Below are 25,813 nucleotides of genomic sequence, written 5' to 3'. Positions count from 1 at the left end.
GAGCTTTCCGAGTGCTCAGAAGATGAGCAAAAGGATGATGGGTTGCAACCTGTAATGTTTGAAGAGTCTGTGGAAGAGAGCAGAACCAGGAGAGAAATATTTTGAAATCTCCAGGTTGTTCCCAGGCAACGGGAGAAAGTGATATCAGTTCCCATGAGAAGAGGCCAGAGTGGCCTTCGGAGGAGAATGTGGGAGATGACGGTTTCTCCAGATCCAGTCGCCTTGAAATTAGGAGACAGAATGTAAAACAAAGACAAACTCGTTTTTCTCAGAGGCTTAGAGATAAGGAGAGGAAAAGCAAGTGTATGCGAAGTGATGTCATGGGAGGAACTGAGGCCTTTTAAATGGTTTCTGTGCTTTCGGGCCTTTAGTGGGAACAACATTGTAAAAAGGGAAAACAGCTCCTGGTTTCTAGTCCTAAGTTCTTGGTTCATGTATTTCAAGACTCTTGGTTTGATGTCTGTTTATGACTTCATGTTCTTGGAGGGTTTGCCTTTCGTGTGTTCCTGCTTTCATGTCTATGGATATAACTTTTGAACAAGATCCTGCTTGAGGATTCTTTTGCTTGTGTTAACTCAAGTCTCTGTGGATTGTTTTTTGATGCCTTGTTTCAAAAGCCGATGGACTTTTGATCTCGTTGGGGATTACTTTTTGTGCTATTGCTGCTTCTTTTGTGACTTGCCTTTTCCCCCCTTTTGTACTTATTCATTATTAAACTTTGGATTATCCGAACATTGTGGGGTGTGGGTGAAAAGGTGTTCCAGGGCTCCAGTGCAACAATCTGATCCTTGAAACCACAGATAAGATTGAATGCCATTCCCAAAGTGGAATGTTCTCTGCTACCAGTGTTTAAATGTGAATGTAACTCATGGAGGGAAAGAACGGAAGGAGGATCAGGAGGAGAGAGGTGGCACCTACTCGCCCACAAAGCCCTTGGAGATGGAGTGGAAGGAGGCCAACTCCACGTTGTCAGAATACTTGGGCCCCATCTCAAAGAGCACCTTCTTGAAGGAGTGGAACTGGGAGTCCTCCGCGTAGACGTTGTTCTGGTAAACCTGGACGGAAGAGAACCAGATGGCATTCAGACATGCAGGATAGAGGTGTCCAAAATGGCTGAAACCTGATTAGTTTACTTTGGAAATTCAGATGGCCCCTGCTTCAATTAGTAAAGATTCGAAGGGGTCTGTTACGATTTGTAATCCAAATCGCCAAAGCTTCATAAACTGGTTTTGTTAAGATTCATTCCATTCGCAGCAATGAGAAAATTGTGAGGCTAATTTCTCTGTCATTTTTACAGCTATAAAGATGGAACTTGGCATACTTGTAGGCAACCTTCACAACTTTAAGCCTGCCAAGTTTCAGAACATTTCAGTCATCCACTGATTTTAAGGAAATTTTCAAAGTTTTAACAATTTTATTTTAAAGGAACAACAAAATATGTCCCCTTGAATTTCTGCACATTGAGACAACATAAGCAGGGTATCCGTCCTGCAAAGTACTGATACTGATATCAGAGTATCAGTCCTGCAAAGTTTCAGAAAGATTCACCCATCTACTGTTTTTAGGAATTTTAAAAAGGGTTTTCAATTAAAACTATTTTTTAAAAAAACTACATGAGATATCCACTAACCCACAGTAGGACAACACAGTGGCGCAGTGGAACAACATGAATAGGACAGCAAGTCTGCCAAGTTTCAGAACAATCTGTCTATCCACTGATACCAAAGATTTATTTCAATTGAAGCACATGTGATTAACCTCCACTGAAGCCTTAATGCTGCCAGTCCCATTCTTCTGGTGCAAACAGAATTCTGGGAAATGTAGTTTAAGGTGGGACCTTTTGAATACTCTGTTACAGAGGTCCTCGCCTTCCCAAACTACATTTCCCAGAATTCTGCTTGTGCCAGAAGGCCGGAGCAACCATTTCTTCAAAGGGAGGGGAATTATTCACATGGACCTACAGGATCTTCCCATTGGCTATGCTGGATGGGATCATCAGGAGTTGGAGTCCTCAAGCATCAATCTAGGGAAGCCACCGCAATGAGCAGGAAGGCCTCAAGCATGTTTTGATGGATACCTTTGGCTGACGAAATGGGAGACTGGGAAACAAGGGCAAAATGGAGGAACTGAGAGGAGATTTTGGGGAGGGGGGACCCCAAGGCTCACCTCATCGGCCATGAGGAAGAGGTGCTCCTCCCATGCGAAGTGGATGACGTCTTCGATGCACTTCCGGCTTTGGACCTGTCCTGCAGAAGGATATATAAAAAGGAGGAAATTCCTTGCAATGCTGTCTCCAAAAAAAACGGGACCTGGAAGCTGAAGGCCAGCCCATGATCCAAGATTAGCAATGCCTAAATCTCCCATGTCAATGGGCTACAAAGTCCATTCCAGATCTTATTCCAGACCCCAAAGAAACCTTCCAAGATGTTGAAACCCATCTCACAGCCCTTTGTGGAAATGCACTTGAGACCTCTGGCAGAAGTTGACCCTACAATCGCATTGGGAGATCTAGGGATTTCTAAGGAGGCCACTTCTTTAAGCATTTGTAGGTCTTCTAGCATGACCATGTGGTCGGTTTCTGGTGGGAATATCTGGGTCCTCCAATGTGACGCTATGTGCCATGGAGTCACGCTGAAAGACTTAGAGATCCAAGGTGTCCTCTCGGGTTAAAAAAACCAGCATTTTCCAAATTTGCATCTTTTCCACTTTCACTGGTGTCCTATGCCACCAAAACCCCACAAAAGTGGAAGGCTTCACTCTTCTCACATGTTCATCATTTGATGTTTTTTGCCCCAAGTCCCAAAGTTCAGGAAAAGGAAGGATATGGATAGCAAAGGAATTCATCATCTTGAAGGTCCCTGCCATCTGCTGAAGGCTAGTGACGGCAATGACCATGAACATCATCATCATCATCATCATCTGTTGTTATTGTTGTTGTTGTTGTAATGATGATAATGTTCATGGTCATTGCCGTCACTAGTCATCAGCAGATGGCAGGGAATTTCAAGATGATGAATTCCTTTGCTATTTATATCCTTCCTTTGTTGTTGTTGTTGTTGTTGTTGTTGTGATGATGATGACGACGACGACGACGACGATGATTATTATTATTATCATCATCATCATTATCATTTTTGAGCCACCTAAAATGTTGAATGCCCAAACTAGTTTCAGAACCTTGGACAACTTCACTAAAATTCAGGGTTAGATCAAGAGAGGATGTAAAATTTGCTTTGAGTTTCAATCAAATGGAAAAAAAACAAGGATGATGAGGATAATGATGATGTTGGTAAGAATAATAAACAATCTGCTAGCCATTGCCGCCAGTCCAGGTCTAAGCCATGAGTACCATGGTTCTGTCCAAGGTTCTCACACTACTTTGGGCACTTGGCGCTTTGGAGGGCTCCATGAGAAGTTGGGACTAAAGACAGGTGTGACCCCTGAGTTGTTAGTGTGTTTGTTGTAATAATGTGAAATGTTAAATCAATTGTTGCTGTTGGGTTGTGTCTATGTGTGTCAAGCTTTCCACAGCAAAGGAGTTAATTATATGCCAGCCCTGATTGATAGCCTGCAGGGCCAATGGGTCAAGACTTCTGTTTCAACTGCTTGGACGGAACATTCGTCATGAACTGTGGAATGTTGGGAGGTGCCTGCTAGCACAGATAAAGGACTTGACGAATTGAGAGGATGCGCCATGCTTTGCCCTTGCCGAGGGAACATGTCCAGAGAGTGATGGTGTTTAGTATTGTATATAGTCTATAAGTAAAAGTATAGTACCACTGGGATCAGCAGATAATTTACGACTGAGGTGTCGTTTGTCAGTGCTACTTTGCCGATCCTTAAGTGGTCTGAGTGATGGGAAGAAGGTAAGACCTGACTCATCAATAAGTCAGGGTGACGATTTTCCCCCTGACATGAGTCCCAGTCTCCACCCAGACACAAAGGGCTGTGGTCTCCCGTGCTCCTGGGACACCCACCGGTGGGGTTCCCGGGGTTGATGATGCAGAGGACCTTTGGGCGGCAGTGCTCCTGGGCCTGGCGCAGGGCCCTCCGCAGCTCCCCCACGTCCAGAGCCCAGCTCTTCTCCTCGTCCAGGTAGTAGTTGACCTGCACGGCGTTGAGCTCCGCCAGGGCGGCCGAGTAGAGCGGGTACTGCGGGATGGGGATCAGGACCCCCGTGCGCGAGCGGCCCTCTCCGGAGACCAGCAGTTTCAGGATCGTCTGGAAAGAGACAAGACGTTGCAAACGTGGAGGGAGAAGATTGGCAGCAGCCTCCCCTCTGGCTCCGCTCCTGTGTCAGAGTGGCTTTGCTAGGCACATGCAGCAGAAGTCGCTGATGAGGAAGCTCTGGATAAATGACGACACTGCAGTCTTCAGCTTTCTATCAAAAGTTTACTTACGAACTGAAATTTCATAAGACAGCTCTCACGCAGACACACACGGGAAGGGACAGAGATAGGAAGTAGAGGGCTATTTATCTCATCCTCTGCTGTCTGATGCAATCCAAGTTTAACCCTTTACACACTTGCATAGTAAGCAGCACACAGTGTATGATGCAATCTCCAGCACACATTGCACGACCATGACTCAATTACATTTAAACAACTCTATATACAATCATTCCCACTTCAACAATTCCCCCTCTTTAAATGTAATTTAGTCACCATAGTTATATACATTGCTTAATCACATTTCAATCAAACTCTTTTACATTCATTTTACATACATCCTGGCCTCTCCCAGAGCCATATCAAAAATGCACATCTCTGAGCTTGGGTCATCCTAGGCAACCCCATCCTCCATCACAGGATTGGGTGGACAAACTAGGAGAGCATCCACACTATGGAACACGCATGGGCAAACTTGGGCCCTCCAGGTGTTTTGGACTTCAACTCCCATAATTCCTAACAGCCTACCGGCTGTTAGGAATTGTGGGAGTTGAAGTCCAAAACACCTGGAGGGCCCAAGTTTGCCCATGCCCTGCTATAGAATTAATGTAGCCTGAAGCCACTTGAACTGCCATGGCTCCATGCTTTGGAAACCTGAGAGTTGCAGTTTTACTCAGTCTTTAACCTTCTCTGCCCAAGGTGCATCTACACTGGAGACTTAATGGAGTTTGGCACCTCTTGAACTAACCAAGCTCAATGCAGTGGGAACTGAAGTTTTGATCAGTCATTAGACTCCCAGAATGTGACAGTAAATGTGGTATCCAAAGGGTTCAATGCAGCTAAGCACATGGAAGTCAAATAACAGAGACTGTAGCTTGAGCACTGGAAGGAGGATATCAGGTGCATCTCTACACTGCAGAAGGAATGCAGTTTGATACCACTTTTCCTGCCATGGCTCAATGTGGTGGAATCCTAGAAGTTGTATTGCAGTCTTTGGCAGAGAAGCCAAAATCCCAGGTAAGACTGCAACTCCCAGGATCCCATCACATGGAGCCAGGTCAGTGAAAGTGGCACTGAACTGCATTTGTTCTCCGGTGTAGAAGTCGCACCCTGTAAGGTTTTGGAATGCAAGTGAGGCTGAGCTGCATGCAAGGGATGGTGCCAAACGGAACCCATAACATGGAGCCATGGCAGTGAAAGTGGCATTGAACTGCGTTCATTCTCCAGTGTAGATGCACCCTGTAAGGTTTTGGGATGCAAGTGAGGCTGAGCTGCATGTAAAGGATTCAGCCAAACGCTTCTGCTCCATCTTCATGATCTGGGCTCAAAATGCAGCTCTGGTTCTCTTTGCAATGAGACGTTTCACCTGTCAGGACCTCCTTCAGCTTTGTCTTCTCCCTTTGCATCCCTTTTCCAAATGCATAACACAACCAGCTGCTTCTCCAGGACCCTGACCTGCCCTATGCAGAAAGGGGGAGTGGGGCCTGCCTGTTAAAGGACCCTCACCTATTCCCTCCATCCACGGCTTCCACCATGGATGGACGCTGCCAAGGACACCGACAAAGAGGGCTTTGTGCTGCTGTCCAAATTCCCTGGACCGAGCCTTTGGCCGGACTCCAGAGCGGCAAAAAGGGGGCTCAGATAGTGCTGAGCCATCAGAAACACTCATCCACATGGTACCTCCTCTCAGGGAACAACTCTGCCGCTTTGCCTGAGCTTCACTGATGTTCCTCAAGAAGTGTTTCATGCTCTCCTCCAGTGGGCAATACATGCAAATTATTATTATTATTATTATTATTATTATTATTATTATTATTATTATTATTATTACATTGATTATTTATGCTATGCTTTTATCTCAGGAACTGAGACCCAAATCAACCCCTCTCATAGGGATAGTAAAGGTAAAGGTTTCCCCGGACGTTAAGTCCAGTCGTGTCCGACTCTGGGGGGTGGTGCTCATCTACATTTCTAAGCCAAAGAGCTGGCGTTGTCCATAGACACCTCCAAGGTCATGTGGCCATATGCATGACTGCATGGAGCGACATTACCTTCCCGCTGGAGCGGTACCTATTAATCTACTCACATTTACATGTTTTTGAACTACTAGGTTGGCAGAAGCTGGAGCTGACAGCAGGAGCTCACTCCGCTCCCCGGATTTGAACCTGCGACCTTTCGGTCCACAAGTTCAGCAGCTCAGCACTTTAACACACCGCGCCACCGAGGTCTCCCTCTCATAGGGATACTGCCATACAATGGCTTTTTTGATAGAGTTAATTCAATTGTATGGCAGTATCTCACAGGAATTGAATTAATTGAATTAACTCCATTGAAAAAGCAACGATTGCTGCCCTAAGTTTGCAAGACCAGAGCTGGACTGGTCAGGCCCTTTGTAATGAAAAAGTTCTTAATAAATGTGCCATATTAGTCATTGTTAATGGCTATGTTATACATTACATTGCAACTATGAGTCTTGCAAACTCAGGGACTCAACGATTCCCACCCATGGCTCCAAATCCCATTTGATCTCCTGAAGGCTGTGCCTCATTGGCTCCCATTTGGCTCCCTGTGTGTTTCTCCTCCAAGAAAGTCTTCTGCAATATATCCAAGACAAGCTCTTCCTCCTTAATATGTTGGAATGTGGAGACGTGGTCTCAAGGTGATGGGCCTTCTCTTCCAAGAGGACCAACAACTTGACCTTACTGAAAGGATAGCTACTGACATCCTCCAGAAAGGAACAAAGACACACCACTGCTAATATAGGTGACTACACAAGCACACCCTTACTATTCATTTCAGTAGTCTTAAGTAGGCCTCATCCATTTCCACTCTGGGTTTCGTTCTCCAGACTCTTCTGATAAATGGTCACACGCTTAACTTGATGGACACACATTCATTCAGTTCATACAAACCTTTAGCATTAATGCAATGGACACAGGCTCACTTAGCTCTTCTAAACTAACAATGACTTTCTCAAAATGATAAATCTTGCTGCTTCTCCAGACTGCAGCCCAATCCAAAGCAAAGTGCAGTCCAATAAATTCATATTTCTATTTCCATTCTGCTCACATCTCTGCCATAAACGGTACAATGAAGCTTCAGCCTGGAAAGCAAGATCCCAGCTGATCCTGCTATTGTTGTTTTTGCCTGCCTACAACAGGCAAGATAAACAGCAGCTGCTTCCAGAAACCCTTACTAGGGGCCCTCCCACACAGCCATATAACCCAGAATATCAAGGGTTAATCCAATGGATCCACATTCATTCAGTTCATACAAAACATCAGCCAACCCAATGGACAAGCTCACATTTTCATCCCAATTCTATGGACACAAGCTCAATGAGCTCCTTTAAACCACCAGGCTTAACCCAATGGCCACATGTTCATTCAGTTCATACAAAACATCAGCCTTAACACAACAGACACAACCTCATTCATCTGTTTCTATTCATTCACCCACTCGTTCATTTTCCCATGTTCTCCCCAACCTCAGGTGCAGGTTTTTACCTCTTTTCCAGGACAAAGGAAGCCCCCTCTTCACCATGCCCTGGGCCGTCCTTCACTAGACTGATCTTACGTGTCATTTAAATGCCTCACCAAGCACACATCAAGGCCACATTCATTTTGGTGGCTCTCCATACCACAATGGCACTGGTGGCACCGGTGGAAAGGAAGATGTTTTCCGGGTTGCAGGGAATGCCCCCGTCGCGGCGTTCGATGAAGCGGGCCACGTCTTGCCGGATGAGGTCAATGCCCGGGCTGGCACTGTAAGCCCCTGGGACACGGAAGGAGAGAAGGGCCCTGAGGATGCAGCACATGTGTTATGGGGATTGTTTTATTCTTGCAATTTGAACTCATAGCTCCATTGCATCATGCAGCATTATCACACTGGGGCTGCAACGCGACCACAAGCAGAATTCAGAGAAATGTAGTTTGGGAAGGTGGGGACCTCTGTAGCAGAGTATTCAAAAGGCCCTGCCCTAAACTACATTTCCCAGAACTCTGCTCACATCAGAAGAATGGGACTTCCCTGCATTAAACCCCCCATATGATAAAGGGGTCAGTCTCTGAAGCAGGGGTCCTCAAACTTTTTAATTGGAGGGCCGATTCACAGTCCCTCAGACTGTTAGGGGGCCAGACTAGGATGAAATAGTCCAAAATTAGGATTGTTGTTGTTGTGTGCCTTCAAGTCATTTCAGACTTAGGTCAACCCTAAGTCTAAAGTTTAGGACAGAGGCCAGGTCAATGATTTTGGAGGGTCACATCTGGCCCATGGGCCTTAGTTTGGGGACCCCTGATCTAGACGATCTCATAAGACCATAGGTAAGCAAAGAGACCTCCAAAGACCATCAAGATGGACTCATAAGACCATAGGTAAGGAAAGGGACCCTCAAAGGCCATCTAGATGATCTCATAAGGCCACCAGAAGGCCATAGATAAGGAAATGGACCCTCAAAGACCATCTAGATGGTTTCATAAGACCATAGGTAATGAAAGAGCCCCCCAAAGGCCATCTAGACAATCTCATAAGACCATAGGTAAGCAAATAGACCTCCAAAGACCAGGTAGACAGTCTCATAAGGCCGTAGCTAAGCAAAGAGACCTTCAAAGACCATCTAGACGATCTCATAAGACCATAGGTAAGCAAATAGACCTCCAAAGACCAGGTAGACTTAGGTCAACCCTAAGTCTAAAGTTTAGGACAAGGGCCAGGTCAGTGACCTTGGAGGGCCACATCCGGCCCCCAGGCCTTAGTTTGGGAACCCCTGCTCTGGAGCATCAGAAAATAACCCTCCCCGCTCCTGAATGGGCCATCCTGTTTAGTCATTAAACTTGGCTCTCATGTCCCCTTCTCTCCACCTTCTTTTCTCCAAGCTAAACATCACCAGCTCCCTCAGCTGCTCCTCACTGGAATTCATAGTTTCCAGTGTCAGAGGAATGTTTTGTGTGTGGTGTGAAATGTTCACTCATTGTAAAGCTAGAGTGTGTGCAATGCTTTGGTAAGCATTCCAGTAGAGAAATGGTTAAACGCATAGAGTAAGATTTATTGCTAGAGAGACATTGTGTAGCTTCCGTTAAGTAGCCAGACATCAGTCACTGGAAAGGAATGTGGGCATAGACAGTTTTACTGATACAGTAGTCTCTCACTTATCCAAGCTTCGCTTATCCAAGTTTCTGGATTATCCAAGCCATTTTTGTAGTCAATAGTTTCAATATATCATGATATTTTGGTGCTAAATTTGTAAATACAGTAATTAAAACATAACATTACTGCGTATTTGTTGAAGTGGGAATGATTGTATATAGAGTTGTTTCAATGTAATTGTTGCAATATGGGCTGGTAATTGCATCATGCACTGTCTGCTGTCCACTATGCAAGTGTGTAAAGAGTTAACTGAGTATTGCATCATACAGCAGAGGTGTTTATATATAGCCTTCTGCTTCCTGTATTCTCTCTCTGGTTATCTGCTTTCTGCACTCTGTCTGTATGTGTATCGTCTTGTGAGAGTTTTCTATTCGTAAGTAAACCTTTTATAGATAGCTGAAGTCTCCAGCCTCGTTATTGGTACCAGTGCTCCTACATGGATCTTCTGCTGCGTGTGTGCTTATCCAAAACGCGCTCTGACAGTATTGAACGGCTTTTTCTGTCAAATTTGTTGTAAAACATGATGTTTTGGTGCTTAATTTGTAAAATCATAACCTAATGTGATGTTTAATAGGCTTTTCCTTAATCCCTCCTTATTATCCAAGATATTCGCTTATCCAAGCTTCTGCCAGCCCGTTTAGCTTGGATAAGTGAGACTCAACTTTATGTGTTCTTCACCGGTCGCCATCAATCATAGACGGACATGTTCATGAGTTTCTCCGGCTGTGCTTGTGTAAATATCCGTAATTAGAGAAATAAAAGTTCTGAACCGCAGGGCTCGGCAGACAGCTATGTGTGTATATGTGTGTTCATGCGTCTAAGCAGATTGCTAGATTGCCGACGGAGGGGAGATTGAGACTGAGAGCTGAATGTGTCTCAATTTAACCCTCACACTGACATCCAGACCTCTGATCATGTTGGTTGCCCATCTCTGGACATCTTCTATCTTGAATAGTCATGCTCAGAACTGGACACAGGGTTATTCCAAGTGAAGTTTGACCAAAGTAGAAGATTGAGGGACTATGACTTCGCTCGGTCTGGACATGATGCTCCTACTGATGCAGCCTAGATTCGCTTTGGCTTTTTCAGCTTCCGCGTCCCACTGCGGACTCATGTTCAAGTTCAGGTCTACGAAGACTCCTTGGTAGAGAAGGAATGCTGGAGGGAAGGAGGTAAACACTCACCAATGCTGTCCCCTCCACATGCAGCCAGCAACCTCCGAGCTTTCTCCTTGGCATCCTCTGGGAAGTTGGGGTCCTTCAAGAGGTCGGGGTACATGCAGAGGGCACTGACCTGCAAAGGGAGACCCCGGTGAAACGCCAACCTCCAACATCCCAGGCACAGCCTCCCTCTCTCCCTTCTCCACTCATTCCTTTCTTGACCTTGTCATCCACATATTTGTTTCTCTTTGTAGAGAAGCAACCACACTCTGCACATGGGCAAGTGGAGTTTTCCCTTCTCTGCTTGGCTCATGAATGCTTTTATTTCGAAGGAACAGAAGTGGATTTGGGTGAGTGAAAATAAAGCACTCCATGGGGGAGAATAGCGTGCAAACTATGGTAGACTCTCAGTTAACCAGCACTCATGAGGATTTTGAGGTGCTGTAAAAATGCAGTTTCTGGTTGCTTGAGAGTTACTATTAAAATAGGCTCTATACCAGGCCTGGGCAAACCTTGGCCCTCTCTCTGAGTGTTTTGGACTTCAACTTCCACCATTCCTGGCCTCAGGTCCTTTCCTTTCCCCCCTTGAGCCCAACCAAGAAGCCATGAAGTCATCCCTTTGACACCTGGGCCAACTTGGGCCCTCTCTCCAGGTGTTTTGGACTTCAACCCCCACCATACCTGGCCTCAGGTCCTTTCCTTTTCCCCCTCGAGCCCAACCAAGAAGCCATGAAGTCATCCCTTTGACACCTGGGCCAACTTGGGCCCTCTCTCCAGGTGTTTTGGACTTCAACTCCCACCATTCCTGGCCTCAGGCCCCTTCCTTTTCCCACTCGAGCCCAACCAAGACGCCATGAAGTCATCACTTTGACACCTGGGTCAACTTGGGCCCTCTCTCCAGGTGTTTTGGACTTCAATTCCCACCATTCCTGGTTCTCTCTGTGTGTTGAGTACACAAGGTATCATTCTTAATCAATAGTCCATAGTCTTTAAGTATAGTTGTACTCATTGTAGTCCATAAGCATACTTCTCCATTGAAGTCCTAAATAGCAACATACATCCACCTCCACCGAGGTCCAATGCAAAATAACTCAATAACAAAATGGAGTCCTGAGTCTGAACATGCTCAGTACAATCACATTTCTATAGTTCCTCCCACACCAAAGAGGTACAGTCAAACTGGCAAATCAACATACACATAGAATTCAGGTTAGCAAATATATATACATAAATAAACAAATAGTGAGAGGCTTGGGAGGTTGCTCTTTCCAATAATTGGGGCCTTTACCTGTCGGAAGAAGGTGATGGGCTTCTGCCCCATGGCTTGGGCATCCCCAACGTTGACGCGGATGACCTCCGAGAAGGGCTTCTTTACCCCCTGCAGTGAAGAAAGACAATGTGGGGAAGGGGTTCAGGGGCACACAAGGAGAGCCAGGTGAGCATCACTTGCACTCAGGTTTGTGCTTTGAGTTGAACCTACCTGAAATAGCACCAGGAAGGACTTTAATGTCCATCTAATCCACCCCATGCCAACAGATTCAACCTCTTGCTTTCACACTCTCTTCCTTAATTTGCATCAGTGTCCATTTCAAATCTTTTCCCACTTTTTGGAGGTGACATGATGTCACCTGCATATCAAAGCATTAATATTTTCCAACTCTGGTCTGGATCAGGGCTGTGAAACTCATTTTCATGGAGGGCCTCGTCGGCCTTAGGGTTGCCTTCAAAGGGCCGTTGAATCCATGGAGGGAGACTCAGTGGATATTGAATGATTATTGAATGACTCCCATCACTTTTGATTACCTGCCATGTGGACTGGGGATGATGGGAATGGCAACCCAACAGTCTCTGTGGCTCCGTGGTTGGGGAAAGGTGAAAGGGCATTTTAAAGACAGACATCATAACCATAACTCTTGGATCTCAATCCAAATCCCACTCTCCTGACAGATGATACTGTAACACAATTCCTATCAGCTCTGGTCAAGATGTCTAATGGTGAGGACTAGCTCCTCTGAACAGATCAGGCCAAGAAAAGATTAGGCAAGTCCCCACACTGTCCGCCTTTCGTGCTGCTGCTCAGTCGTTTAGTCGTCTCCGACACTTGGTGACCTCGTGGACCAGTCCAGGCCAGAGCTCCCTGTCGGCCATCTCCGCCCCCAGTTCCTTCAAGGTCAAGCCAGTCACTTCAAGGATACCGTCCATCCATCTCCCCCTTGGTCGGCCTCTCTTCCTTTTTCCTTCCACTTTCCCAGCATCGTGATCTTTTCCAAGCTTTCCTGTCTCCTCATCATGTGGCCAAAATACTTCAGCTTTGCCTCCAATCTCCTTCCCTCCAGTGAGCAGCCATTGGGCATTATTTCCTGGAGGATGGACTGGTTGGATCTTCTTGCCAAGGTCCAAGGCACGCTCAGGACTTTCCTCCAGCCCCAGAGTCCAAAAGCGTCTCTCTTCCTTCGCTCAGCCTTCCTTATGGTCCGGCTCTCGCATCCATAGGTCACTATGGGGAAGACCATGGCTTTGACTATGCGGACCTTCGTTGCTCGTGTGATGTTTCTGTTCTTCACTATTTTGTCCAGGTTGGCCATGGCTCTCCTCCCAAGAAGGAAACGTCTTCTGATTTCCTGGCTGCAGTCTGCATCTCCCGTGATCTTCGCACCTAGAAATATAAAGTCTGTCACTGCCTCCACGTTTTCTCCCTCTATTTGCCAGTTATCAATAGGTGTCGTTGCCATGATCTTGGTTTTCTTGACGTTTAACTGCAGCCTGGCTTTTGCACTTTCTTCTTCCTTTCCCCTTGGTGAGAAGGCTCCTCAGCTCTTCCTCGCTTTCAGCCATCAGAGTGGTATCATCTGCATACCTAAGGTTGTTCATGTTTCTTCCAGCAATTTTAACTCCGGCCTTGGATTCGTCAAGCCCTGCATGTAGCATGATGTGTTCTGTGTACAAGTTGAATAGGGAGGGAGAGAGGATGCAGCCCTGCCTTTCGTAAGGAATTGAAAACCTGGATGTTCCAACGAACTTTTGAAAAGGATTAATCATTAGGCCCAGTCCTTAATAACCAGGCAGATAGTAATCTGTTCTGCACCTCACCCACTTCCACGGCCCTGTGATATCCTGTTTGCACTTCCCCCACCGAGTCCTTTTATAGCTAATTATTAGATCCTTATTAGTACTCTTGACCATTGGACTCTTGCACCTCGCCTGATGGAGTTTCAATGTATTTGGTTTTATATATATATATTATCTTTAATGTGTTTTATCATGGTTTCTGTATCTTATAATGTTTTTATTTTATTTCTTTTTCCAATTTTAAGTCTTTATTTTAATTGTTTTATTAAGTTACAGTTATTTGTTTATATTGTCCGATGTGCTTTGCCTTGATGTAAACTGTTTGTATGGTTTGCTTTGGGCACTGAATGGTTGCCACATGTTGGAAACTGCCCTGAGTCCCTTTGGTGAGATAGGGTGGTCTATAAATAAAGTTTATTATTATTTATTAAAAGCCGAGTACAGGAAAAAGTACCTAGTTCAATGAAAGTTCATTGGGTCAAGTGACACTCTCTCAGCCCCGGTGAGGGGGCAATGAGCAGCTACTTCTGACCTACTGCAGCTCTTCCTTACCTGCCACAGCTCTTTCTTACCTACTGCAACTCTTCCTTACCTCACTCTCTCCCTTACCTGCTGCATCTCTCCCGTACCTGCTGCAACTCTTCCTTACTTACGGCAGCTCTTTCTTACCTACTGCAGCTCTTTCTTATCTACTGCATCTCTTCCTTACCCACTGCAGCTCTTCCCTGCTGCATCTCTTTCTTACCTATTGCAATTCTTCCTTACCTGCTGCAGCTTTCTTCCCTGCTGCAGCTCTTTCTTACCCGCTGCAGCTCTTCCTTAACTGTTGCAGCTCTTTCTTCCCTGCTACAGCTCTTTCTTACCTGCTGCATCTCTTCCTTACCTGCTGCAGCTCTTTCTTCCCTGCTGCAGCTCTTTCTTACCTATTGCAATTCTTCCATACCTGCTGTAGCTCTTTCTTACCTACTGCATCTCTTCCTTACCTGCTGCAGCTCTTCCTTACCTGCTGCAGCTCTTTCTTACCTATTGCAATTCTTCCATACTTGCTGTAGCTCTTTCTTACCTACTGCATCTCTTCCTTACCTGCTGCAGCTCTTCCTTACCTGCTGCAGCTGTTCCTTACCCGCTGCAACTCTTCCTTACCTGCTGCAGCTCTTCCTTACCTCCTGCCTCTCTTCCTTACCAGCTGCATCTCTTCCTTACCCACTGCAGCTCTTCTCTGCTGCATCTCTCCCTTACCTGCTGCAGCTCTTCCTTACCTCCTGCCTCTCTTCCTTACCAGCTGCATCTCTTCCTTACCTGCTGCAGCTCTTTCTTCCCTGCTGCAGCTCTTTCTTACCTATTGCAATTCTTCCATACCTGCTGTAGCTCTTTCTTACCTACTGCATCTCTTCCTTACCTGCTGCAGCTCTTCCTTACCTGCTGCAGCTCTTTCTTACCTATTGCAATTCTTCCATACTTGCTGTAGCTCTTTCTTACCTACTGCATCTCTTCCTTACCTGCTGCAGCTCTTCCTTACCTGCTGCAGCTGTTCCTTACCCGCTGCAACTCTTCCTTACCTGCTGCAGCTCTTCCTTACCTCCTGCCTCTCTTCCTTACCAGCTGCATCTCTTCCTTACCCACTGCAGCTCTTCTCTGCTGCATCTCTCCCTTACCTGCTGCAGCTCTTCCTTACCTCCTGCCTCTCTTCCTTACCAGCTGCATCTCTTCCTTACCTGCTGCAGCTCTTTCTTACCTGCAGCATCTCTTCCTTACCTGCTACAGCTCTTTCTTACCTGCTGCAGCTCCTTCTCCAGCTGGACGGCGCGGGTGACGATGGGCCCCCGGACGGCATACTCCACCCTCTTGACGCAGGGGTTCATGGACTCCAGGGTCAGGACCTTGTCCCTCTGGCAGGGTAGACTGTTTGCTGCCATCCTTGCTGGGCAAGCCAGTCAGCACACGTTTCTGCTAAGAAAGAAAGGCACAATGCTGAGCAACCTATTCACCCTGGCAAAGCAGCCCGGAAGCACCTTGGAGTACCACACCTGAGCATTGCCTTTGGATGAAAGCTCCCCAGGTTAGGCTAAAGTCCTGCCAACGAGGACTTCAACCCAGGTGGCAAAGGTCTGGCTGTTCCCAGTCTGGCGAACCGTGCAGATAGGAAGGGGAGAGAACTCTTGGGCTGAGTGTTGGGGAGCAGTGGTGCCCGTTCTCCTTTGCATCAGCAGTGGGCACTTGCCACAGAAAGGGAAAGTTGGTTTGTGGAGCGGCAGCTAAAACAGCCAAAGCGATTCTAGGCTGCCTCAGTAGTAGCCTAGTATCTAGATTGAGGGAAGTTATAGTACTATTGCACAGGTGTTGTCACAATAACAACCCCCTTGGGGGCAGCCAGGACAGCATTGTGCTATCAATACAGGACGCACACACTTCTAGGCATACCTTTGCTGCCCTTTGTCCTTACCCTCCCCTTTCTGACAGGAAATCCACACTTGGAGCCTTGGCAAGCCTTGTCCTGGAGTGGGAAGGGGACCCAAAGGCCATCCAGTCTGACCTCCTTCTTCAGGCAGGAAGACACCACCCAAGCCCTCTCGACAGATGGCCATCCCGAGACCTCCGGAGAAGGGGATCCCACCAGTGTTCAAGGCAGCCTTGTCAAACAGCTCTTAAAGCCAGGAGTTCCTATGTCATGTCTCTTTTTCTGCCATTTGAACCCATGGCTCCGTTGTGCCCTAGTCTCCTCCGGAGAGGCAGAAAACAAGCTCAAAGGGACATCCTTTCCAATATATAAAAATGGCTCTCATGTCCAGGGCCGTAGCCAGAAAAAAATTTCGGGAGGGGTTTTGAAATTTGGGGGGGGGGGGGTTGAACCCCTAGCACACACCTCTCCCCGCTACAAACCTGTCAATATTTATTTATTAATTTATTTGCGACATTTATATCCCGCCCTTCTCACCCCGAAGGGGACTCAGGGCGGTTTACAAGTATATATACATACAATATATTATATTATACAACTATATCGCAATATTATTAGTAATATTGCATGTAATATAAATATACAATTATAATAGTGAATTATAATTATTATTACATTGTATTACAGCTTGAAATAGTGCCTGCAGGGACTCTTAATGTTTTGCGTCTCATAGACTTAGCATGGGGATTTGGTTAACCAGTTAAAATTCATGAGTAAACCAGGTTTTTTTTATAACCTGAAAAATTTCGTGGGGGGGGGGGGTTGAACCCCCAAAACCGCCCCCTCGCTACAGGCCTGCTCATGTCTCCTCTGCCTGCTTTGGAGGTCACACTCTCTCAGCTTTGACATGGAGGCCAAGCTCTGGCCAAGGGGGGCCAAAGAGAGAGTTGTGACAAAGGGGTCCATGGCACAGAACAACTGCAATCCTGCACAACCCACGGTTGTTCCGTGCAAAGTGAATTTATGGCATCGCAAGGCGGTCATTGATCTGCCGGCCTCAGGACCTGATGTGCCAATGCTCTTGTGCCCTGAGCCAATGACCAGTTTGAGACTTTGCCACATCAAACTCAGCCATGGGCCTATCGCCACTGGATGCAGGGACCCCGCCTTCTCCCTGCCAGCTCCATGCCAAGACCCTCTTGGCCCTCTTGGCTCTCTCATAAACACATCAAGTGAGACCCCGCAACAATCGGGAACATATCCTTCAAAGCCAGGATGCAAAGTCCTTCCCAAGGGTTTTGCAGCACCCAGATTTGCCCATCTGCCATAGTTGCTCCCAGAATCCAAGCCTTTTTGCACCAATGAGCCCAAGGCACAACTTTAGAGAAAAGTTTCTATTTTGGTACTCTGAGTGGCTCACAACAGCATCCTAGAGTTGGAAGGGGTTCCTTAAGGCCATCCAGTCCAACCCCCTTCTGCCAGGCATGAAGATACCACCCAAGCCCTCCCAACAGATGACCATAGAATCATAAAATCACAGATCTATAGAGTTAGAAATGACTCAAAGGTTATCTAGTCCAAGCAGGCAGGAAGAGACAATCAAAGCCCTCTCAGCAGAGGGTCATCCAACCTCTGTTTAAAGATCCCCAAAGACGGATTCTATCACTACCCATTCCATCTTGGAAATGCATAGAATCATAGAGAGGGAAGGCACCCCAAAGATCATCCAGTCCAACCCTATTCTGCTAGGCAGGAATGCACAATCCAAGCCCTCCCGACAGATGGCCATCCAGGCTGCGATTAAAAAGATACTAAAAGCAAGGTAAAGGTAAAGGTATAGGTTTTCCCTTGACATTAAGTCTAGTTGTGTCCAACTCTGGGGGTTGGGGCTCATCTCCATTTCTAAGCCGAAGAGCCGGCGTTGTCCGTAGACACCTCCAAGGTCTTGTGGCCACTGGCATGACTGCATGGAGCGCCGTTACCTTCCCGCCAGAGCAGTACCTATTGATCTACTCACACTCTGGGGGTTGGTGCTCATCTCCATTTCTAAGCCGAAGAGCCGGCGTTGTCCGTAGACACCTCCAAGGTCTTGTGGCCACTGGCATGACTGCATGGAGCGCCGTTACCTTCCTGCCAGAGCAGTACCTATTGATCTACTCACACTCTGGGGGTTGGTGCTCATCTCCATTTCTAAGCCGAAGAGCCGGCGTTGTCCCTAGACACCTCCAAGGTCTTGTGGCCACTGGCATGACTGCATGGAGCGCCGTTACCTTTCCGCCAGAGCGGTACCTATTGATCTACTCACATTGCCATGTTTTCGAACTGTTAGGTTGGCAGAAGCTGGGGCTAACAGCGAGTGCTCACTCCGCTCCGGGATTTGAACCTAGAACCTTTTGCTCAGCAAGTTCAGCAGCTCAGCGCTTTAACACACTGCCCCAGTAAAAGTAAACATTGACCTATTAAAGAGTTCAACAAACCAGTGAAAGAGTAAGATTTTAAAAATTGGTGCATTTGGAGTTCTCTGAATTTTCTGAGTTTGGAATTTTTCCAATACAGAGCATTTGAAACTTTTCAAATGTGGAATTTCCCCAATTTGGAGCACTTGGAGCCTCTGGAATCTTTCAGACCTAGGACATTTGGAATCTTCTTTCCATCAAACCATAATCTCCTTTCCAAAGTCCTGAGCAATCTCATAGGGCATTGTTCTGAACGGGCAACCCATTGCCCACCCTTTATCCCCTATGGCAAAGGCCAGTCTCCCCGTTGCCTTTCCTTCTTTTCCTTATGGGCTGATATGGCTTTGCTTGGCATGGGCAACCCATTGCCCACCCTTTATGGGGGCCGGGCTGTGGTGTAGGCTGGTGAGCAGCCTGCTGCAATAAATCACTCGGACCATGAGGTCATGAGTTCGAGGCCAGCCCGTGGTGGGGTGAGCACCCATCAATTAAAAAAAAAAATAGCCCTTGCTCATTGCTGGCCTAGCAACCCAAAAGATAGTTGCATCTATCAAGTAGGAAATAAGGTACCACTTATAAAGTGGGGAGGCAAATTTAACTAATTTACGACGTTGGAATGAAGAAGTGCCATCAGAATGGATGATGAAGCAGCTGCTCCCCCCTGTGGCCAGAATCGAACATCCCCTCAGGAGAAGGTTAAATTGCCTCTGTGTCTGTCTCTGTCTCGGTTCAATGTGTATATGGGCATTGAATGTTTTGCCCTATATGTATATAATGTGATCCGTCCTGAGTCCCCTTCGGGGTGAGAAAGAAGGGCGGAATATAAATACTGTAAATAAAATAAATAAATAAAATAAATTATCCCCTTTGACAAAGGCCGGCTTCCAAGTTGCCGACCCCATAAAGAGTGGCAAACAATAGACACCCAAAACAGCAGAGGATAGGAGCTTGCAACTCCTTTGCTGGCATTTCTAGGGCAGGGAGCAAAAAGTAGAAAAGAGGAACCAAGTACAGTAGAGTCTCACTTATCCAACATAAACGGGCCGGCAGAATGTTGGATAAGCGAATATGTTGGATAATAAGGAGGCATTAAGGAAAAGCCTATTAAACATCAAATTAGGTTATGATTTTACAAATGAAGCACCAAAACATCATGTTAGACAACAAATTTGGCAGAAAAAGTAGTTCAATACTCAGTAACACTATGTAGTAATTACTGTATTTATGAATTTAGCACCAAAATATCACAATATATTGAAAACATTGACTACAAAAATGCATTGGATAATCCAGAACGTTGGATAAGCGAGTGTTGGATAAGTGAGACTCTACTGTATTTCCCAGTTATGGGCAAAGCCTGCCTCTCCCTTTCCAGGCTGCAGGGGGAGCTGTGGAGCATTGCCCCCATTGCCTTTGCAAGGCCAACCCAGGCTCACCTGCTCAGGTAGAGTCCCTGGATGGGAATGGAGAATTCACAGAGCCTTCGGAGCCAGTCTGGTGGAATCTGGAGACCTGGACAGGTGGGTGGGTGTCCTCTTTGCCGGCCTCTCCTCCTCTTGCTCGGGGCCAATAATCCTTTCCCAGGGAGGGCTCAGGCGTCTGGCTGGTGTCACATGGGCCTCTCCGGCCGGCTTGACCTTTGGAGCCACAACAGCTGCTTCCAGGAGTGAGAATCCAGGCGGGGAAACACTGAATTTAAATTTTGTTTGTTCTCCTTGCAGGGAAAAAACACTGGAGAATGGAGGCCATCTGGCCCCAGGGAAGCTCAATGCTATGGCTGCCTCATTGCTGTAGTTTGGTGAAGCTGAAGACCTCATAAGACTACAACTGCTATGATTCTGCTAGCCTGCAGCGTGGCTGTCTGCTGAACCTCCAACATGGGATTATAATCAGGACCGGCCCGAGGAAATTTAAAGGGGTACGCAAATATTTTTTTGCGCCCCCTCCCCTGCGCCGCAGGAGGCGTGGCCAGGACTGGCCCCGCCTCCCATGCCCTAACCCCGCCAGGGCAAAACGAACCCTGGACCACCCTAAAGGGGCCCCAAACAACTTCTAAACAGGCTCAAAGGGGCAAAACGAACCCTGGACCACCCTAAAGGGGCCTTAAACAACTTCTAAACAGGCTAAAAAGGGGCAAAACGAACCCTGGACCACCCTAAAGGGGCCTTAAACAACTTCTAAACAGGCCCAAAGGGGCAAAACGAACCCTGGAGCACCCTAATGGGGCCTTAAACAACTTCTAAACAGGCTCAAAGGGGCAAAACGAACCCTGGAGCACCCTAATGGGGCCTTAAACAACTTCTAAACAGGCTCAAAGGGGCAAAACGAACCCTGGACCACCCTAAAGGGGCCTTAAACAACTTCTAAACAGGCTGAAAGGGGCAAAACGAACCCTGGACCACCCTAAAGGGGCCTTAAACAACTTCTAAACAGGCCCAAAGGGGCAAAACGAACCCTGGACCACCCTAAAGGGGCCTTAAACAACTTCTAAACAGGCTCAAAGGGGCAAAACGAACCCTGGACCAACCTAAAGGGGACTTAAACAACTTCTAAACAGTCTCAAAGGGGCAAAACGAACCCTGGAGCACCCTAAAGGGGCCTTAAACAACTTCTAAACAGGCTCAAAGGGGCAAAACGAACCCTGGACCACCCTAAAGGGGCCTTAAACAACTTCTAAACAGGCTCAAAGGGACAAAACGAACCCTGGACCACCCTAATGGGGCCTTAAACAACTTCTAAACAGGCTCAAAGGGGCAAAACGAACCCTGGACCACCCTAATGGGGCCTTAAACAACTTCTAAACAGGCTCAAAGGGGCAAAACGAACCCTGGACCACCCTAAAGGGGCCTTAAACAACTTCTAAACAGGCTCAAAGGGGCAAAACGAACCCTGGACCACCCTAAAGGGGCCTTAAACAACTTCTAAACAGGCTCAAAGGGGCAAAACGAACCCTGGACCACCCTAAAGGGGCCCCAAACAACTTCTAAACAGGCCCAAAGGGGCAAAACGAACCCTGGACCACCCTAAAGGGGCCCCAAACAACTTCTAAACAGGCCCAAAGGGGCAAAACGAACCCTGGACCACCCTAAAGGGGCCCCAAACAACTTCTAAACAGGCTCAAAGGGGCAAAACGAACCCTGGACCACCCTAAAGGGGCCCCAAACAACTTTTAAACAGGCCCAAAGGGGCAAAACGAACCCTGGACCACCCTAAAGGGGCCTTAAACAACTTCTAAACAGGCCCAAAGGGGCAAAACGAACCCTGGAGCACCCTCATGGGGCCTTAAACAACTTCTAAACAGGCTCAAAGGGGCAAAACGAACCCTGGACCACCCTAAGGGGGCCTTAAACAACTTCTAAACAGGCTCAAAGGGGCAAAACGAACCCTGGACCACCCTAAAGGGGCCTTAAACAACGTCTAAACAGGCTCAAAGAGGCAAAACAAACCCTGGACCTCCCTAAAGGGGCCCCAAAGAACTTCTAAACAGGCTCAAAGCGGCAAAACGAACCCTGGACCACCGTGTAAAGGGGCCCCAAACAACTGTTCTAAACAGGCTCAAAGCGAGCAAAACGAACCCTGGACCTCCCTAAAGGGGCCCCAATAGAACTTCTAAACAGGCTCAAAGGGGCAAAACGAACCCTGGACCACCCTAATGGGGCCCCAAACAACTTCTAAACAGGCCCAAAGGGGCAAAATCGAACCCTGGAGCACCCTCATGGGGCCTTAAACAACTTTTAAACAGGCCCAAGGGGGGCAAAACGAACCCTGGAGCACCCTCATGGGGCCTTAAACAACTTCTAAACAGGCTCAAAGGGGCAAAACGAACCCTGGACCACCCTAAAGGGGCCTTAAACAACTTCTAAACAGGCTCAAAGGGGCAAAACGAACCCTGGACCACCCTAAAGGGGGCCCCAAACAACTTCTAAACAGGCTCAAAGGGGCAAAACGAACCCTGGACCACCCTAAAGGGCCTTAAACAACTTCTAAACAGGCTCAAAGGGGCAAAACGAACCCTGGACCACCGTAAAGGGGCCTTAAACAACTTCTAAACAGGCTCAAAGCGGCAAAACGAACCCTGGACCACCCTAAGGGGCCCCAAAGAACTTCTAAACAGGCTCAAAGCGGCAAAACGAACCCTGGACCACCCTAAAGGGGCCCCAAAACAACTTCTAAACAGGCTCAAAGGGGCAAAACGAACCCTGGACCACCCTAAAGGGGCCTTAAACAACTTCTAAACAGGCTCAAAGGGGCAAAACGAACCTGGACCACCGTAAAGGGGCCTTAAACCAACGTCTAAACAGGCTCAAAGAGGCAAAACAAACCCTGGACCTCCCCTAAAGGGGCCCCAAACACAACTTCTAAACAGGCTCAAAGCGGCAAAAACGAACCCTGGACCTCCCCTAAAGGGGCCCAAAGAACTTCTAAACAGGCTCAAAGGGGCAAAACGAACCCTGGACCACCCTAATGGGGCCCCAAACAACTTCTAAACAGGCCCAAAGGGGCAAAACGAACCCTGGAGCACCCTCATGGGGCCTTAAACAACTTTTAAACAGGCCCAAGGGGGGCAGAAACGAACCCTGGAGCACCCTCATGGGGCCTTAAACAACTTCTAAACAGGCTCAAAGGGCAAAACGAACCCTGGACCACCCTAAAGGGGCCTTAAACAACTTCTAACAGGCTCAAAGGGGCAAAAACGAACCCTGGACCACCCTAAAGGGGCCCCAAACAACTTCTAAACAGGCTCAAAGGGGCAAAACGAACCCTGGACCACCCTAAAGGGGCCTTAAACAACTTCTAAACAGGCTCAAAGGGGCAAAACGAACCCTGGACCACCGTAAAGGGGCCTTAAACAACTTCTAAACAGGCTCAAAGCGGCAAAACGAACCCTGGACCTCCCTAAAGGGGCCCCCAAAGAACTTCTAAACAGGCTCAAAGGGGCAAAACGAACCCTGGACCACCCTAATGGGGCCCCAAACAACTTCTAAACAGGCTCAAAGGGGCAAAACGAACCAGGACCACCCTAAAGGGGCCTTAAAAAACTTCTAAACAGGCCCAAAGGGGCAAAACAAACCCTGGACCACCCTAATGGGGGCCCCAAACAACTTCTAAACAGGCTCAAAGGGGCAAAACAAACCCTGGACCACCCTAAAGGGGGCCCCAAACAACTTCTAAACAGGCCCAAAAGGGGGCAAAACGAACCCTGGACCACCCTAAAGGGGCCCAAACAACTTCTAAACAGGCTCAAAGGGGCAAAACGAACCCTGGACCCACCCTAAAGGGGCCTTAAACAACTTCTAAACAGGCTCAAAGGGGCAAAACGAACCCTGGACCACCCTAAAGGGGCCTTAAACAACTTCTAAACAGGCTCAAAGGGGCAAAACGAACCCTGGACCACCCTAAGGGGGCCTTAAACAACTTCTAAACAGGCTCAAAGGGGCAAAAACGAACCCTGGACCACCCTAATGGGGCCTTAAACAACTTCTAAACAGGCTCAAAGGGGCAAAACGAACCCTGGACCACCCTAAAGGGGCCTTAAACAACGTCTAAACAGGCTGAAAGGGGCAAAACGAACCCTGGACCACCCTAAAGGGGCCTTAAACAACTTCTAAACAGGCTCTAAGGGGCAAAACGAACCCTGGACCACCCTAAAGGGGGCCTTAAACAACTTCTAAACAGGCTCAAAGGGGCAAAACGAACGCCTGGACCACCCTAAAGGGGCCCCAAACAACTTCTAAACAGGCTCAAAGGGGCAAAACGAACCCTGGACCACCCTAAAGGGGCTCTTAAACAACTTCTAAACAGGCTCAAAGGGGCAAAACGAACCCTGGACCACCGTAAAGGGGCCTTAAACAACTTCTAAACAGGCTCAAAGCGGCAAAACGAACCCTGGACCTCCTAAAGGGGCCCCAAAGAACTTCTAAACAGGCTCAAAGGGGCAAAACGAACCCTGGACCACCCTAATGGGGCCCCAAACAACTTCTAAACAGGCTCAAAGGGGCAAAACGAACCTGGACCACCCTAAAGGGGCCTTAAAAAACTTCTAAACAGGCCCAAAGGGGCAAAACAAACCCTGGACCACCCTAATGGGGCCCCAAACAACTTCTAAACAGGCTCAAAGGGGCAAAACAAACCCTGGACCACCCTAAAGGGGCCCCCAAACAACTTCTAAACAGGCCCAAAAGGGGCAAAACGAACCCTGGACCACCCTAAAGGGGCCCCAAACAACTTCTAAACAGGCTCAAAGGGGCAAAACGAACCTGGACCACCCTAAAGGGGCCTTAAACAACTTCTAAACAGGCTCAAAGGGGCAAAACGAACCCTGGACCACCCTAAAGGGGCCTTAAACAACTTCTAAACAGGCTCAAAGGGGCAAAACGAACCCTGGACCACCCTAAGGGGGCCTTAAACAACTTCTAACAGGCTCAAAGGGGCAAAACGAACCCTGGACCACCCTAATGGGGCCTTAAACAACTTCTAAACAGGCTCAAAGGGGCAAAACGAACCCTGGACCACCCTAAAGGGGCCTTAAACAACGTCTAAACAGGCTGAAAGGGGCAAAACGAACCCTGGACCACCCTAAAGGGCCTTAAACAACTTCTAAACAGGCTCAAAGGGGCAAAACGAACCCTGGACCACCCTAAAGGGCCCCAAACAACTTCTAAACAGGCCCAAAGGGGCAAAACGAACCCTGGACCACCCTAAAGGGGGCCTTAAACAACTTCTAAACAGGCTCAAAGGGGGCAAAACGAACCCTGGACCACCCTAAAGGGGCCTAAAACATCTTTTAAACAGGCCCAAGGGGGCAAAACGAACCCTGGATCACCCTAAAGGGGCCTTAAACAACTTCTAAACAGGCTCAAACGGGAAAAACGAACCCTGGAGCACCCTAAAGGGGCCTTAAACAACTTCTAAACAGGCTCAAAGGGGCAAAACGAACCCTGGACCACCCTAAAGGGGCCCCAAACAACTTCTAAACAGGCTCAAAGGGGCAAAACGAACCCTGGACCACCCTAAAGGGGGCCTTAAACAACTTCTAAACAGGCTCAAACGGGAAAAACGAACCCTGGACCACCCTAAAGGGGCCTTAAACAACTTCTAAACAGGCTCAAAGGGGCAAAAACGAACCCTGGACCACCCTAAAGGGGCTTAAGACAACTTCTAAACAGGCTCAAACGGGAAAAAACGAACCCCTGGACC

The 25,813-nt window shown here is 47.6% G+C and overlaps 2 protein-coding genes across 4 annotated transcripts in view; both read right to left on the bottom strand.

Annotated features, from left to right (window-relative positions):
* LOC100559816 (alanine aminotransferase 1) overlaps nucleotides 1-20,225 on the bottom strand; it is a 31,408-nt gene extending 11,183 nt beyond the window's left edge. Inside the window, exons 1-8 of the mRNA XM_062979863.1 lie at nucleotides 20,053-20,225; nucleotides 15,538-15,709; nucleotides 11,982-12,071; nucleotides 10,718-10,826; nucleotides 8,029-8,162; nucleotides 3,978-4,221; nucleotides 2,167-2,246; nucleotides 919-1,055 (exon numbers count right to left, since the gene is read on the bottom strand). Coding sequence (XP_062835933.1) covers nucleotides 919-1,055; nucleotides 2,167-2,246; nucleotides 3,978-4,221; nucleotides 8,029-8,162; nucleotides 10,718-10,826; nucleotides 11,982-12,071; nucleotides 15,538-15,678 — 935 coding nt within the window. The 5' untranslated portion in view covers nucleotides 15,679-15,709; nucleotides 20,053-20,225. The remainder of the gene's footprint in view (nucleotides 1-918; nucleotides 1,056-2,166; nucleotides 2,247-3,977; nucleotides 4,222-8,028; nucleotides 8,163-10,717; nucleotides 10,827-11,981; nucleotides 12,072-15,537; nucleotides 15,710-20,052) is intronic.
* The window catches only part of LOC103282681 (fucolectin), a 100,754-nt gene that overhangs the window by 16,328 nt on the left and 58,613 nt on the right, over nucleotides 1-25,813 (bottom strand). The window lies entirely within an intron of this gene.

This window comes from Anolis carolinensis, chromosome 4 (assembly GCF_035594765.1).
Source record: "Anolis carolinensis isolate JA03-04 chromosome 4, rAnoCar3.1.pri, whole genome shotgun sequence".
Classification (NCBI taxonomy): Eukaryota; Metazoa; Chordata; class Lepidosauria; order Squamata; family Dactyloidae; genus Anolis; species Anolis carolinensis.
Note: the sequence above shows the minus strand (reverse complement) of the source record. Positions and strands in the feature narration are given on the sequence as shown.